General features: G+C 36.2%; 1 protein-coding gene across 6 annotated transcripts in view; it reads left to right on the top strand.

Annotated features, from left to right (window-relative positions):
* npnta (nephronectin a) overlaps positions 1 to 15,632 on the top strand; it is a 59,646-nt gene that overhangs the window by 26,989 nt on the left and 17,025 nt on the right. For 2 of the 6 annotated variants that reach the window (XM_051890417.1, XM_051890436.1), the window contains 3 exons: positions 2,387 to 2,479; positions 9,024 to 9,116; positions 14,963 to 15,082. In XM_051890417.1, coding sequence (XP_051746377.1) covers positions 2,387 to 2,479; positions 9,024 to 9,116; positions 14,963 to 15,082 — 306 coding nt within the window. The remainder of the gene's footprint in view (positions 1 to 2,386; positions 2,480 to 9,023; positions 9,117 to 14,962; positions 15,083 to 15,632) is intronic. The other 4 variants (XM_051890446.1, XM_051890425.1, XM_051890455.1 and 1 more) reach the window with 2 other exon arrangements.

Below are 15,632 nucleotides of genomic sequence, written 5' to 3' on the forward strand. Positions count from 1 at the left end.
ACTGAGTGGCAAAAGAGCCTGCTGCATGACTGGATTTGATAGGGAAAACAGGGTAAACGCGAGTAAAACAAACGATTACACTAAAGGTTGGGCTCGAAAGTGTTCCTTATAACATGTCAAAGAAACCTAATCCATGGATATTGACATATAGCCAGGAATCGTGTTTCCTGACATTTATATGTGCCTGATTTTTACACCGGGGAAATACATAAAGCAAATCTACCTGTGAACGCTTTATATAAATACAATATAGGTAGGTCTAAATCCGAGTGATCACTTAGCCTTTATCAGTGTTATATATGTCATCATATTGTCCAGCCTTAAAACTTGTACAGTTTTTGTCAGTGTTTATTTAAAAACACCCAATTATGCAGAATATAAGGTGGAAAATATTTAATTGATGAGTTGTCAATACAATATATAACAATACAATATATAGGGCATGGTTTTACCCCCAAATCCAACATTTTTACACAAAATAATAACTGCAAATCCATGTTTATCTGCCTGGAGTCCAGCTGTTTCTGTGAATTGCAGCGATCCATTTCGCAAAGTGAAAAGCGTTTTGTGTGTTTTTCGCGGCATTCACGCTGAAAACCAATGCAGCCACTCAGTCTTTTTGCCACTCAGTGGCCGTAACCACAGTCATAACAGCCGATGGTGACGTCACGTGCATACCTTCTTTTAATTTAATGATTTGTAGTACAGGAGAATATTGCAGAATGGCTTGCTTCCCACAAATGAAAAGTTATCTAAAGAGGAATCATCAGATTTATTTTTCAAAAAGACAATGCTCCTGTTCAAATTGCAAAGACAACCAAGAAGTGGCTTGAGAATTTCATCAGGCTCATGTTTTTGGTCTGGTCAGAGTCCAGGTTTGAACCCAATAGTGAATATTTGGTCTCACATTAAACACAAATGAACTTGGAGACGTTTAACTACTCATGAACTGTTTCAAGCCATCAACATTGAGTGGAACAACACTGACACTTCTTCCTGTAAAAAGCTATCTGTGTATATATATATATATATATATAAAACTACAATAGTATCTCAGTGATACTAAAATAACATTAACACCAGTAACAGGTATCATGGTTGGTTGTATTGAAGCGCATGACAAAGTAGTAGCGAAACAAAAAAGAGTCTTTAATATTAAATACACAAGGAATACACAGGAGATCTTAGGAGAAATAAACTGAAACAACCACACTAACATCGACGAGACCGAATAAAGAACTAAGGAAAACTCAGGGCTTAAATACATGGGGAGTAATTAGCGTGAAACAGAACAGGTGTGACAGAACTAATTAACAGCCAAGGAGACTAACTAGCGAACTAAGGAAAACGTGAACAGAGCAAACAGAGTGAAAATGAAACTAAAACAGAACATAGAGGGAGGGACGGCATGGTGTACAGATTAAAGTTCGCATGCTCAGTCCTTTAGAGTGAGACTTCCAGTTCATGTGCTTCAAAATAAATATGGAAAGTATATGCTGCACTGCGGGTGATCAAGTAAAATATTTTATTCTTCATTCATTTTTTTTCACAAACACAAAAACAAAATAAACATATAATAAAAAATATAATAATGACAATTATTATACATTATATAATGATATACCATTTAATATCAAAATTAAACCAAATAATATGCCAGTATTATTCATACTAAACTAGAGACCCATTGTGGCATATTTATATAACTGTAAAAAATGTACTTGGAAGCAAACACAAATTCACTAAAGAATATACCATTTGGACATCTTTGCCATACTACTTTAAACATAATTTGATTTGCGCCGCTCTAATCCTAATCTGGCATGCTGTAAAAGACAGATCCGTTTCCTGTGCTGTTATTCAGCAGCATGGCTGCAAACACAGAATCCTTTTGACAACATTGGGAGGAGTAGTATGTGATGGTATTTAGCTTTTGTTTTCTGAAATCTGCCTGTTTTCGTCTCTATTTTGAAGATGGCAGAGACAGAATTTACCCCATATCAACTCTGAGGATGTTTTCCCCCAGTCTAGGATCTTAAAGGTTTCTGATGTTGCACAGCTCTGGGCTGCTTCCCAATCCAAATGTGAGATGTAATGAGTCATAAAGCAGAAGTGAGGTGGACCGTACACTCGGTTCATTAAAATGACCAAGGCAAACAATGAATTATTGATGTAGGGGGCCAGCGTTCCAAAACAATGTTTTTGTGGATCTCTCGCCACAATGTCCTCAAGGTCTAATTGTATGGACACTTATTTCCCACAGAATGGGTTTTTTTTTTTTCTTAGCACAAAAACTTAAGGCTGTTTTTTGGTACATGTTTCCATGCCTACTGCATAGACTCTGACATTTGGTGTGAAATGATACTGATGATCTTTTTGCCTACAGCGGTATGTCAGCACGGATGCAAACACGGAGAATGCGTGGGACCCAACAAATGCAAGTGCCATCCAGGTTATACAGGAAAAACATGCAACCAAGGTAAGTGATAAAGTGTGCATACAGTGTTTAAATCAACCTCTCTATTCCAAAGCACCGATTTGTCACTGCGTTTATTTAAAGGCCTCTGGATGTAGATGTCACCCTGTAGGTCTACACAGAACAATGTATCGGCAATAATGGGCTGTTGTATTGAGTGATATAGTGATTCAGGATGTGAGGTTTCCCTTAAGCAGATAATATCTCAATTACTGCCTTAAGAACGCTGTACCGAAAATAAAACGGAGCCAGGGGACTAAATTCTGTCTGAAGTTGTCTCATCAGAAGAACGTTGGCGTCGGAGATAACCCCTGATTTAAAACAGCACATTTCCATTTGAGAGGAGAGGGCCGGGAGATTTAAACAGAGGATTCTGTGCCCTTGGAAGGCAAAGGGAGAAGGTGTAATTAAAAGACGGGAAGGAAAGGGAAAACAATCCCCTCTGGAATGTGGAATAGAATCTTTTCGATTTTCCCTTGCGTCATGGTTTCATGTCAAGCCGATAAGATTTCTTTAGCATTGCTGGACCGGGTGGAAATTATTTATTTTATTTTATTTTTTCACAACAGATGATGTTTCTATCAGCTTCACTAGGCTTTCATGGCAAGAGCGATTAAAAGAATCAGGTGGTTTTGAGAGGTAGTGACAGATGATTGTCATGCTGAGGGCTTGTTTGTCTTGCGTGTTTAAAACTTTGACAGGTGCTGGTTAGCGCGGACACCTGGGTGGCATATTAAAATGATCAGTGGAAATAATCAAGCCTTTAATTTTCACTGTGACTGACTGAAGTGTTTTTCAAGCCGTTAAGTGTTTTTGTTTATTGAAATTATCTACTGCAAAACAATCAGCATGCCAATTAATTTATACCACACAAGACGGCCAATCACTAATATTATTCATGATTTATTCTGAATCTTTTGTAAAATCGTAGTGGATACTTTGCAATGCAAACTTTGATTACTGATATCTCTGAGTATCAGCTCAGCCATTTTTTTTTTTTTTTTTTGTGCTAATGCCATCAATTTGCAATTTTTTTTATACATGAACCCTTTTATAAACCAGGGCCTCAATGTTAAAAGGATCCGCCACAAGTGATTAGTGCAGAGAAACCACGGGCAGAGCTGAACAGAAACAATGATAAAGAGCTTAGTACTAAATCCATCGCAATGAGGTGGGATAACACCCACAAAGTTGAATAACCAAATTGGGATTTAAAGGTGATGCGTGTCATTTTTCGATCTTAAAATACTTTCACCTATCCCAGTTTAATATGCAAACATGTGACAAGTATGTGATTGGGCATTGGGCTCTGTAGTGCTATTAAAATATATAATATATTTTGATCATAAATATAAAATGATGAACCTGACACAGAAGTGTTGGCTCAAACAATGGTGTGCTTTTGGGGCGTCTGCTTATCTAAATCACGTTCTCATGGTTCATGGTTTGGCTGGTTACACACATTTAGAAATGCACGTTGAAGGCATTTTTTCTTTTAGTTGAAATTGGTTGACATTTGTCGTCTTGTTCTTTACAGAGACACAGATCTCCCTGGTGACATGTAGTACAGCAGTTCATGTAACTCAAAGTTCAGCCTGCAAAATACCACGAAGAGCATCTGTAATAAAGCAATGAGTCACAAGAGGCTGTGCATCACAGAGATTTTACCATAGTTTTTTAAAATTGATAGTTCTGACCAGTGTCGGGGGTAATGCATTACAAGTAACGCAAGTTAAGTAATCAGATTACTTTTTTCAAGTAACATGTAAAGTTTACAACAAAATTTTACAACAAAATATCTGAGTTGCTTTTTCAAAATAAGTAATGCAGCTTACTTTGTTTTCCTATTTATTGACTGACACCTCTCCTGTCCCTATGTTGAAAGAAATGGGGAGTAAGTGCAGAGACGTTGTGTGCTCTGTAGGGGTGTAACGGTACACAAAACTGACGGTTCTGTACGTACCTCGGTTTTGAAGTCACGGTTTGTTACGAATTCGGTATAGCAGGGGGAAGAAAACTAAACACAAAATAGATTTTTTTTTATTTTTTTTTTTTTTATTAAACATTGGTCTGCTAATGCTTTAAACTATATAGGGAACCCTTACTTGAACATTACTATAATATTAAAGGTTCAGAGCCCAAACTATTAGACTAAATTCAATTGCTATTTATTTTTAGATATAATAATCATGTGCTGCACATTAGGCAGTTTTTGCATTAACTTCTAAATCTAATTATAAAATTGTTTTTACTCTAATTCGTTGTTGAAAAATATTTATACACAGTGGCTGTCATTTTCATAGCAGATTTATTTAAACACATCACTAACAGGTTCAGTAAAATATAATGAATATATAGGCGAATATAGTGCAAATATTTAGTGAAAGAGTTAATCTCTCTTGGTAACAAGCTGTGGACACTGAATGGCTTTTCTGAGGTAAATGCTACATGACATATTGTTTGTCACGCTGTTTTATTGACGCTTTTCCACAGTTTAAACACTGATTGAGCGATTACACTAGATATTATACGTTTCAGTAAGTTGTACTGTATCTTTCAACATACCTTTGAATGTTCATTCATGTTTATTCTGTAACTAGTATTAACGAGGAAGAGATGATCACGTTCACTCGCGCTCCGCGCTGCAGCTTGAATGCCGCTTGTGGCGCCTATACAGAGATCTGTCACGTCACATTAAACAGCGTCAAAATGGCATTTTCTGTTTGAATTTCGTGATAAAATGGATTGAATTTGAAAGATGACACTTACTTTCTTATTGAAAGTAGCAAAACGCAGGGCTTATTTTAAACTGAAGTGTTCCCAAACAGGAGACCTTAATGTTGCAATGTAATGCATTCGGTACACATGTGCACCGTATCGGAAGTCCTGTACCGAAACGGTTCGGTACAAATACATGTGCCATTACACCCCTAGTGCTCTGTGTAAACATGATGATTATTGTAGTTCTACATATGAGCATGGTTTATTCAATTCACTTTTGATGTAAAAAGGCCTTTATATTTGCCAAAAACAGAACTTTTTGTTATTAAAAAACAAATACGCAAGCCCAGCCCAGGTGAGTAAAAGTAACTTTCCGTAAAAAGGAACTATAACGCAATTAGTTACTTTTTTAGGGAGTAACGCAATAGTGTAATGCATTACTTTTAAAAGTACTTTTAAACTTTCCCCAACGCTGGTTCTGACTGTAAATTCCGATTGGATGAACCATATTTAAAGCTGTTACAAGCTTCATTAGCATAACAAAAATATGTTTACAGTTGCCACATTAATACTTCACTGATGTGTGGAATCTGAACTATCGATTTTATAACAGGAAATAGTCATAATCATAGTTTTCTGCAATTAAAGCACAATTAGCATTCGCCTACTTTGATCTACTCCATTTTGACAGCAAATGCCTGCAGTTGCTTTTCACTGTAACATCACTGTCATGGAGATGATCTGAGGCAGATGGGCATCTTTGCCCAGAACAAATAAACTCATTAAAGCGCTAATCCATTTAGGAGTCAAGTGACACTGAGCTGCGTTCAGCTCTCCGTGGATCAAATCAGTTTAATAAGATGCTAATTTTCAGCGGAGGTCTCTGTAAATGAGAATCTGCTTACCTGCTGTTCTCAGAGTCTGTCAGGAATCCATTATGGGGCATCAAATATTGTTAAATTCTTTCAGATATGAAGATAGATCTGCTTTTTGGTGAATGCACGTCTAACAATGTGTTATCCAGGGTGCACTTCCTCAGTCTCATCCTCTCTGTAGCCCATTTCAAATGCTTATTTTATTAAAGGGAGCATATTATGACTAGTAAAGAAATTGTTTTTAATATCATGCATAAATTGTCCTTGGCACATGATCGATATATAACACCGGAATAGATTTTCCAGTCTCATGCTAAACTCTAAGCCATTTGGCAAAATAGTAAGCTATCATATAGGTTGGCTCATAGAAAATGTACACCTTTTAAGGTGATGATACACAGGGCAACTTTTTGAGCAATGTTGCTGGGCAACGGGCAACCTGGTGAGAGACAGGGCAACTAATTAGGGCAACAGACAGTTGGCAGCAACCAATCAGAGAGGAGCAAATCTATTGCCAACCCAATAAATACTTTATTATTAAACACTTGTAAGGCACTTTATTTCAACTTTTCAAATATTTTATTTTTATATTTAAATAATTTTTTTTAATTAAATATAAATATTTAAATAAATATTTATATTTAATAAAAAAAAAGGTTTTTATTAAATATAAATGCCTTTCTGATCTGATTTGTGATGAGAAAAGGGAGAAGAGTGAGTTTGGCAAAAGGCAGATTCGAACCCAGGTCAAGCGCGTCAAAAGCTACTTTCACATGCCATACTCTCTATGGCCTACACCACTGCAGACATTAAACAGAATGCGTCTTTTTAGTATTTAACTGAAAACATTACAGCCAACGTACATTAAATTGGACACTTGTTGGTATTTTAAGCATTAAATTAGGTAAATTCCCTGTTTTGGATTAACACATGACAACTTACGTAAAAAGATATAAGTTCACGCTCCTTTTCTTCGCTCCACTGCTGCTGAGAGCCCGCCATCTTGTTTGAATTTTTTCTGAAATCTCCAAACCAGTCACGTGATCAGCTGCTAGCATTCTGATTGGAGGATCTCAAAAAATGCCCACAACCTATCTAAAGTATCCAGATAGAAATTTGTTGCTCATTCTCAATGGGAAAGTGCCCAAGCAACATTGTCCAAAAAGTTGCCCCGTGTATAATCACATTTAGTCTGATTGAACTCAATGTTGGACAGTTTTGGACCTTTTTCAGTTGGTTCATATTGATGCTTGCATGATGCAGATTCAGAACACCGGCTTATTCTGATTACAGTATTTAGAAAATAAATATAGAACTCTTAAAGGTTCTGTAGGAAAAAAAAAAACAGCTAATGGTAAGGCTCAGATAAAGGATGAAAAGTCATGTAATGCTAAACTACAACGGTTTTTGACTAACATCATACATTCAGGGCAAAGATATAAAAATACTGTAAAATATGGTTTCTTTAATGTTTTCCTAAGGTTTCAAAACCTTAAAACTCACATATGGATCCACACATTTCAAAAGCTGCAAAGTCTACATTGTACATTGTTTGATTTACATTGTTTGATTTTCAGCACGCCAGGGGCATAATAACGGTTAATGTGTTTTGTTTTTTGAAAAACACTGTTCATTTCCGTGTGTTATTTAGGAGTTGGAAAGCCAAGCACAGCTGAGGGGATTATATGGGATTCTTTACATGTCATCATATAATTAAGCTGTAAGTGCTGACATTGTTCTGTAACACTGACATTCCCTCCTCTCATCTTTTTCCAGTGTCAATCACAGACAGTTCTTGGTACTGTACTGGGTATTTTTGAAAGCTAAAGGGTTGCATTGGACTGTAAACACTTTAAATACCAAACCCTTCAGTCAGTCATTCTCCACTATTTTTAGGTTTTGCCTTTTTGTTCATCACCTATAATAATGTCATCTGCTCCAGAAGAAAAGGGGTCAGGATTTTTCCAGTCATGATGGTTGGTGCTCACCATGTAATTATGCAGCTGGGACTAAACCTGCCTACTTTTATTTTTATCTAAAAAAGCTGTCCATTTTCTGTCGACCAGGAATGTAATGGTACCTTTTCCTGCTAAGAAATCATGAAATCAAAATTGAGTTGTGCTTTCAACAAGAAATGGCATTGGCAGCCCATTTCTGTTTTATTTCTGTATTTGACAAGAAATAACGTAGGACAAGACTTTCAATTTTTTATTTTATCCATCAGTAATCGAATGATTTGTGAAAAGCGTTCTTTATGTGAATGGTGGTTGGAAGGACCAAAAAAGAAAGTCATTTCTTGGGTGGTAATACATTTTGATGTCACCTCTGAAATGTTGCAAAAATAAAAAATGTACAGACTTTCATGTGCGTACAAGAAGCTTTTCATTTGGAAAATCAGCTCATTCCACGGCGCAGTTTCTTGGCCTTCACAGCGGATGCGTTAAAGCGGACATAAGGCTGTGATATTAGAGATATACTGACCTAATGAAAGCCACATTTTGAGGAAATAGATGTTTATAAATTCATGTGCATCCATACTCTCATTTTCTTCATAGTAAAATGGCAGTGACACACAAAGAAAATAGGTTATAGTATAGGCTACATAAACAGGGAATTGTAATGCACAAGCACGCAAAAAATTCCCGTACGCACGTGAAAAATTTTCTCGTACGCACGCAAAAGTCTTGTACTTTTTATTTTTGCAGTCAATATGGGTGGGGAAAATATGAATGAATGTTAACATTGCTTACTTTTTACAATCAAACCCATTGTTTAGCTCTGAATGCTGAAGCTAAAAGCATTTCCAGTGCCGTTTCATTGTATCTACTAATTTGCATATAATCTTTACTGAATAATGTTATTATTCTCCTCTACAGGAATACTTTTATAAATGTTTTTTGTCCACGTTATATATGTGTGCTGTTATCTGTCTGTTTTCCTCACTCCTAAAGAAGAGCAGGGCTATGTTATCCCCCCATTATGGCACAGTCACCCTCCTGTTTTTGTTCCCATGGACCACCAGCCGATTGCAGTGCCTTCAGAGGGTGAGCTAATCCCCTGTGTGTGATTTTCATGTAAGACCGCTTACGAGATGACGCCTGCGTCCGCCCCAAGTGCCACCCCTCTGGCCCACGTGCATGGTGCAGTCTGCTTAGCCGAGCAAGAGTCAATACTTTCCTTTTAGCAGATCCCCAAAGCCTCCACAGGCATGGCCAGAATGACATGGAGAAAGCCATGCATGCCTTGGCAGAAACACACACACACATAAAGCCTTTAAGAGGCTGTTATGTTTCACCCTGCTCTCTTTCTCCTACACACACATCCTGTCTGTGTCTGTCAGTTTCTCTGAACTTCTAAAGCAGGGCATCTTTCATCTGCGAGCACTCAAGTGGCTGTCCGGCTGCTCTCCTCCGCTCTCTTCCTCTTTTACTTTCTGCCTGTCTCCTCTATCTCAGACCCATCTCCAGTTCCCAAACAAATATCCTGTCATTCAAAAAGCTATCTGTCATGTTGTTGTTGTTGTTGTTGTTGTTGTTGTCTGCTCCTGAGGTGATTCTGGTCAAAATTTTTCAATCAGACCTGCAGTATGGGTTGTAAGTTTCAAGTGAACTGCCCTCACAAAAAAAATCAATCAAGCAATCGATTAATCAGTCGATTAATCGATTAATCAATCTATCTATCTATCTATCTATCTATCTATCTATCTATCTATCTATCCAACCCACCATCCATCCATCCATCCAGGGACTTAAAATGCAATTAAAAATAAATCTTAAAAAATGTCTACCAGTGCAAAACACTCTATAATCGACTTTTGCATGAATAAACAATAATAATAAGTTTTATTTATATAGCGCCTTTACAGGGCTTAAGGATGCATTTATCTGTCTGTCTGTCTATCCGTCCATCCATCCATTAATCCATCCAACCCACCATCCATCCATCCATCCAACCAACCCACCCTCCATCCATCCATCCATCCATCCATCCATCCATCCAACCAACCCACCATCCATCCATCCATCCATCCATCCATCCATCCATCCAACAACCCACCATCCATCCATCCATCCATGAATCCATCCGTCCATCCAACCAACCCACCATCCATCCATCCATCCATCCATCCATCCATCCAACAACCCACCATCCATCCATCCATCCATCCATCCATCCATCCATCCATCCAACCAACCCACCATCCATCCATCCATCCATCCATCCATCCATCCATCCATCCATCCAACCAACCCACCATCCATCCATCCATCCATCCATCCATCCATCCAACAACCCACCATCCAACAACCCACCATCCATCCATCCATCCATCCATCCATCCATCCATCCATCCAGGGACTCAAAATGCAATTAAAAATATATCTTAAAAAAATGTCTACCAGTGCAAAACGCTCTATAATTGACTTTTGCATGAATAAATATGTTTACTTTAGAAAATTAAAAAAAAAAAAAATCTATTTTTGATTTTACTAAATTAACAATAACTATAAACTAAGGCATTTTGATGGAAATATTGGTTACCATGGTAAATGTTTTAAGGGCGGTATGATGGCTGGTAAATAATCTTGTTAATCTGTTTTTTTTTTCTCTCTGTGTTTCATGTTTCTTCACTGCTCATAAGTGCAGCACTCAGAAATAGTCTGCGGTCACACTTTCTGTACGGTGTAAACTTGTTTAGTCTACCTGCTCTCTGTTCTTGGTTTTCAACACCTTCACACCTCCTACCCTCTGTTTTCTCTCTTCCAAACTGGACAGTTTAGGTTTTTTATTATTATTATTTCTTATCATTAGTTTGCCATGTGTTGCAGCTCAGAGCTCCTGTCTCCTGTCAAGTATGGCTATTCTGGGAATGTGACATTTCATTTCTGCTGTTTTCAGCTTTATTTTAGTTAGCAAAGGGCCAATGAGTTTCCTGTGATGGGTCAGTCTCCTCTTCACCTCCCTTGACAGAAACAGGAGTTGCTTCGTTTTCCTAAACATCTTTCTGAGATGAAATTGTCTACTCGCTGCTCAGAGAGTTGAGTTACTGCCTGAACCACTTAGACTTCAGAAAACTGACATATAGATAAGGAAATGCGAGGTAGACGTGTACAATAGAGGTTCTGCCATTTTACAGATGATTTAAAATTGTATAGCGAGTAAGGTCTGATTAAATATTTAGTTTTTTGGAACTGCATACCACATTATTTTTTCTTAAAGCTCATAGTTCACCCAAAAATTTAAATTCTGTCATTATTCACTCTCCCTCATTGCAATCCATATGGCTTTCTTTCTTCCATGAAACATAAAAGCAGACAGAATGTTCTGCCTGCCCATACATGCAATGAATGTGATTTCAAGCTCAATTAATGACACACACACCATAAATTTAATTCATTTACATTTTATTTTGTATTTTTTTTACTAAATGATGTATGATATCTTGATATATGATAGTAGTAATAGTAATAATAATAATAATTGTCCATACAAAGAATGTGAATTCTAGCTCAATTAATGACAAAACACCATATAAATACCAAAAAATGATCCACGCAACAAGTGTGCATATTTTCAAATATGCATTTTAAGACTCATCATGCCAGGTTTGATGTTACTGCAGAGGGGAAAATTCTCAGTTTGTTTGTTTGTTTGTTTGTTTGTTTATTTGTTTGTTTTTAAGAGAAGCTACTCTACAAAAAGAATGGCAGCATTTTTGTCTTGTGTTTCATATAAACAAGAAATTACAGGCTTAGAAATCATGAGGGTGTAAAAAGTGATGACAGAATTTTTCTTTAATATTCTATTTATATATTTTGATATTAATATTATATTTTTATGATTAATTATAATAATGCATATTTGAGTACTTTAAGATTCTTTTATTATTTGATTCTCTTCCTAGAGAAGACTTTTTTTCTTGTACCACTCCATAATAGTATCTAATGTTTCTATTAACAAAGTGTTGCAAATGCCCAGATGAAATCCACCAGAAAAGAACATGTCAAGGAAAGGGTCAACGTTAGTCAATTATGTCCCCAATCATCATGAAATTGCTGCCTAATTGGGAATTTAAATTCTGAGTCTGAGTGCGTAATCATGGCTTCAGCAGCTCACAGCTACAATCTGTGGTTACAGAGGAATGTTGTACTGTTTGAAAAGGTGTTAAAGATTTAGACTTGATTTAGATTAAACTTTGAAAGCGAGAGATTTATTTGGTCCTGTCGACTCATGGGATGATTTTGGGCAGTGATTGTAGCTGTCCTCGCACACCCCTGCTAATCATCCCAGTCGAGTGACCTCCCACCCCTGCCAATTACCATTAATACACTGTGCCATTCATCTATTTAAATCTGTGCCACCTGTCAAATATAGCCAGCATGCGCTTCCCTAGAATGCATTCCATGCATAACCGGCCGCTAAAGATGGCGCCATTCTCTCAGAACTGGGCCATGCCAAAGACACTCATGTACGCCAGCCAGGAGGATCTATTTTCAGTCTGGTGCATGAGACTGCAGGCATCACGCTACGTGTCTGGCCTATAAACTTGGCTGTGTAGCTTACAATATTGAGATGTAAGTGATATAAAGCCCAGCTGATGACCCATGTGGCTATATGGTTGAGCATGAATTAAGCTATATCCAACCCATGTGGTCTTTATTTCAAATAAAAATGAAGCATTTCTTTGCCTTGGTGAAAGAAAACCTCTTGAATGAGGTCTCAACAAATGAGGGTTACTTTTGTGCTAGTCAATAATCATTTGAGGAAAGGATAATTAAACAGTCACTTAATGTTGTGGATAAATAGATAAAAGAATAATTTATCAAGTAATCCAAATTAATAAATTAAAGGGTTAGTTCACCCAAAAATGAAAATTTTGTCATTAATTACTCACCCTCATGTCGTTCCACACCTGTAAGACCTTCGTTCATCTTCAGAGCACAAATTAAGATATTTTTTAATAAAATCCGATGGCTCAGTGAGGCCTTGACAGCAAGATAATTTACACTTTCAGATGCCCAGAAAGCTACTAAAGACATATTTAAAACAGTTCATGTGACTACAGTGGTTCAACCTTAATGTTATGAAGCGACGAGAATACTTTTTGTGCGCCAAAAAAACAAAATAATGAATTTTCAACAAAATAACGATTTTATTCAACAATATCTAGTGGGCGATTTTAAAACACTGCTTCACGAAGCTTCGAAGCTTTACGAGTCTTTTGTTTCGAATCGGTTTGGAGCGCGTATTAAACTGTCAAAGTCACGTGATTTCAGTAAATGAGGCTTTGTTATGTCATAAGTGTTTTGAAATTTCAATGGTTCACCACTGGGGGACGTGACTTTGGCAGTTTGATACACGCTCCGAACCACTGATTCTAAACAAAAGATTCGTAAAGCTTCGAAGCTTCATGAAGCAGTGTTTTGAAATCGCCCATCACTAGATATTGTTGAAAAAAGTCGTTATTTTGTTTTTTTGGTGCACAAAAAGTATTCTTGTCACTTCATAACATTAAGGTTGAACCACTGTAGTCACACAAACTGTTTTAATTACATCTTTAGTAGCTTTCTGGGAGTTTGAAAGTGTAAATTATCTTGCTGTCTACAAAGGCCTCACTGAGCCATCGGATTTTATCAAAAATATCTTAATTTGTGTTCCGAAGATGAACAAAGGTCTTACGGGGTGAATGAGGGTGAATAAATGACATGATTTTCATTTTTGGGTGAACTAACCCTTTAATAAGCTAATTGAAAATACAATATTTGTTTCACTAAGTATAATATTGAAATATTGTTTCCACTATTGATAAAATTGAAATCATTAATTTTAATTAATTATTAATTTAATTAATTTGCTCAGCTGTCATTAAAGTTTTCACACTGAAAAGCAGAAACTTTGTTTTAATTAATTAATATATTAATTAATTATCATTGATAAATTAATTGACAATATAGTTTTCAGTTCAGCAATTCAGTATTATTTTAGAATTATTAGCATACTATTATAGTCTTTATTAATATTTAAAATTTTTATTTTTCATATTTTGTTTTCATTTTAATTTTAGTTTTAGTTAGTTTTTTAATGTTTCTCTTTAGCTTTAATTTATTTTTATTTGATTTTGAGCTTTAGTCATTGTAGTACCTCAACTTACATTTGTTTTATTTGTTTTTTTAGGTTTTTCATCTAATTCTAATTTTCTTTATTTCAATTATTGAAAATGATTTTTAATAATTTTAGTTTAAGTTTTAGTTAGCAATAACAACACTGTTAAGCAATTGAGAACAAAGAAATCATGAAAAAATTGGTGTCATAATGTCATTACGAAGTGATTGATAATTGCATTTTTAAATTTTATATGAATTTTTCTATTATGCGTAGCTCTGTTATTGGTTTACCTCCTTGGTCTGGCACCCAATCTGCTGTCCTGAAGTTACAGTTTTAAGGTAGTTATGGTTAAAATTGCCACTATATGGCAGTAAGGTTAGTGTTCAAAGTCTAGAAATAGGTCAACAGCTTCAAAGTTTAGAATATTTTTAAATATTTAAAGTCTGGTAATGAGAACATAGTTGACCTTTGCAGAGTTATCAAAAGAAAGAAGTTACTTTTTGTGTCTCAGTATCAAAACCAGTCATCAGTCGTATAGTCTTGAAAGCTGAAGTGCAGGTTTGTTAAAGTGCAGCATCCTGTGGAGTGAGGCACTCAGAGGTGGGCCTGTCCAGACACGGTGGCCTGCGGCTTCACCTTCTTCCCGCAGACGCCGCCTCACAGGTTTGAAAGGATTGACCTTTCAAATTTGACCTCTGGTTTAAGTCTAATTCCTGCCCCTCTCGGCCTTCCCCTCTCACATGAGGATGTTCTAACCTCCCCCTCTCTGTTCTTCTGTCTGCAGACTTGAACGAGTGTGGCCTCAAGCCCCGGCCCTGTAAACACAGGTGCATGAACACATATGGGAGCTACAAATGCTACTGCCTAAACGGCTACATGCTGTTACCTGATGGGAGCTGTGGAAGTGAGTCACGTCTTGTTGTTTTGCACGTGGTGTCCAACTGTGTCAATCGCTGCCTCGTTTAATAGCTTTTCAGTGCTCTGCTTGAAACAGATGATACTGCTAAAGCAATGTGTATATATGGTTTCTACAAGCTGGATTTCTATAGGCTTTTCAGTATATTGTACCAAAACAGCTTTACAAAGGAAAATCAGATAATACAAAAATACATACAGCATAAAATGATGCTTGTTAAAAAATGTTTTAATTTTGTAGCTTAATTTAAAAAAGAGAACAAAGAGCAGTATTGTTCTTTAAATATGCATATAAAAGGTTTTAATTTTTCCACATTGAAAAAAAAAGAAAATGACGATTTTCCTTCTGCATTTTATTTATTAATCATAAATGAAAAAATGCATTAGAAATATTTGATTTTTATAGTTTAATTTAAAGAAGAGAACAAAGAGCAGTATTTTCTTCCTGTATTTTATTTTATTTTATTTTATTTTATTTTATTTTATTTTATTTTATTTTATTTTAAAATATGTATTTACAAGGTTTTATTTGTTCCACA

This window comes from Ctenopharyngodon idella, chromosome 1 (assembly GCF_019924925.1).
Source record: "Ctenopharyngodon idella isolate HZGC_01 chromosome 1, HZGC01, whole genome shotgun sequence".
In the NCBI taxonomy this organism is placed as follows: Eukaryota; Metazoa; Chordata; class Actinopteri; order Cypriniformes; family Xenocyprididae; genus Ctenopharyngodon; species Ctenopharyngodon idella.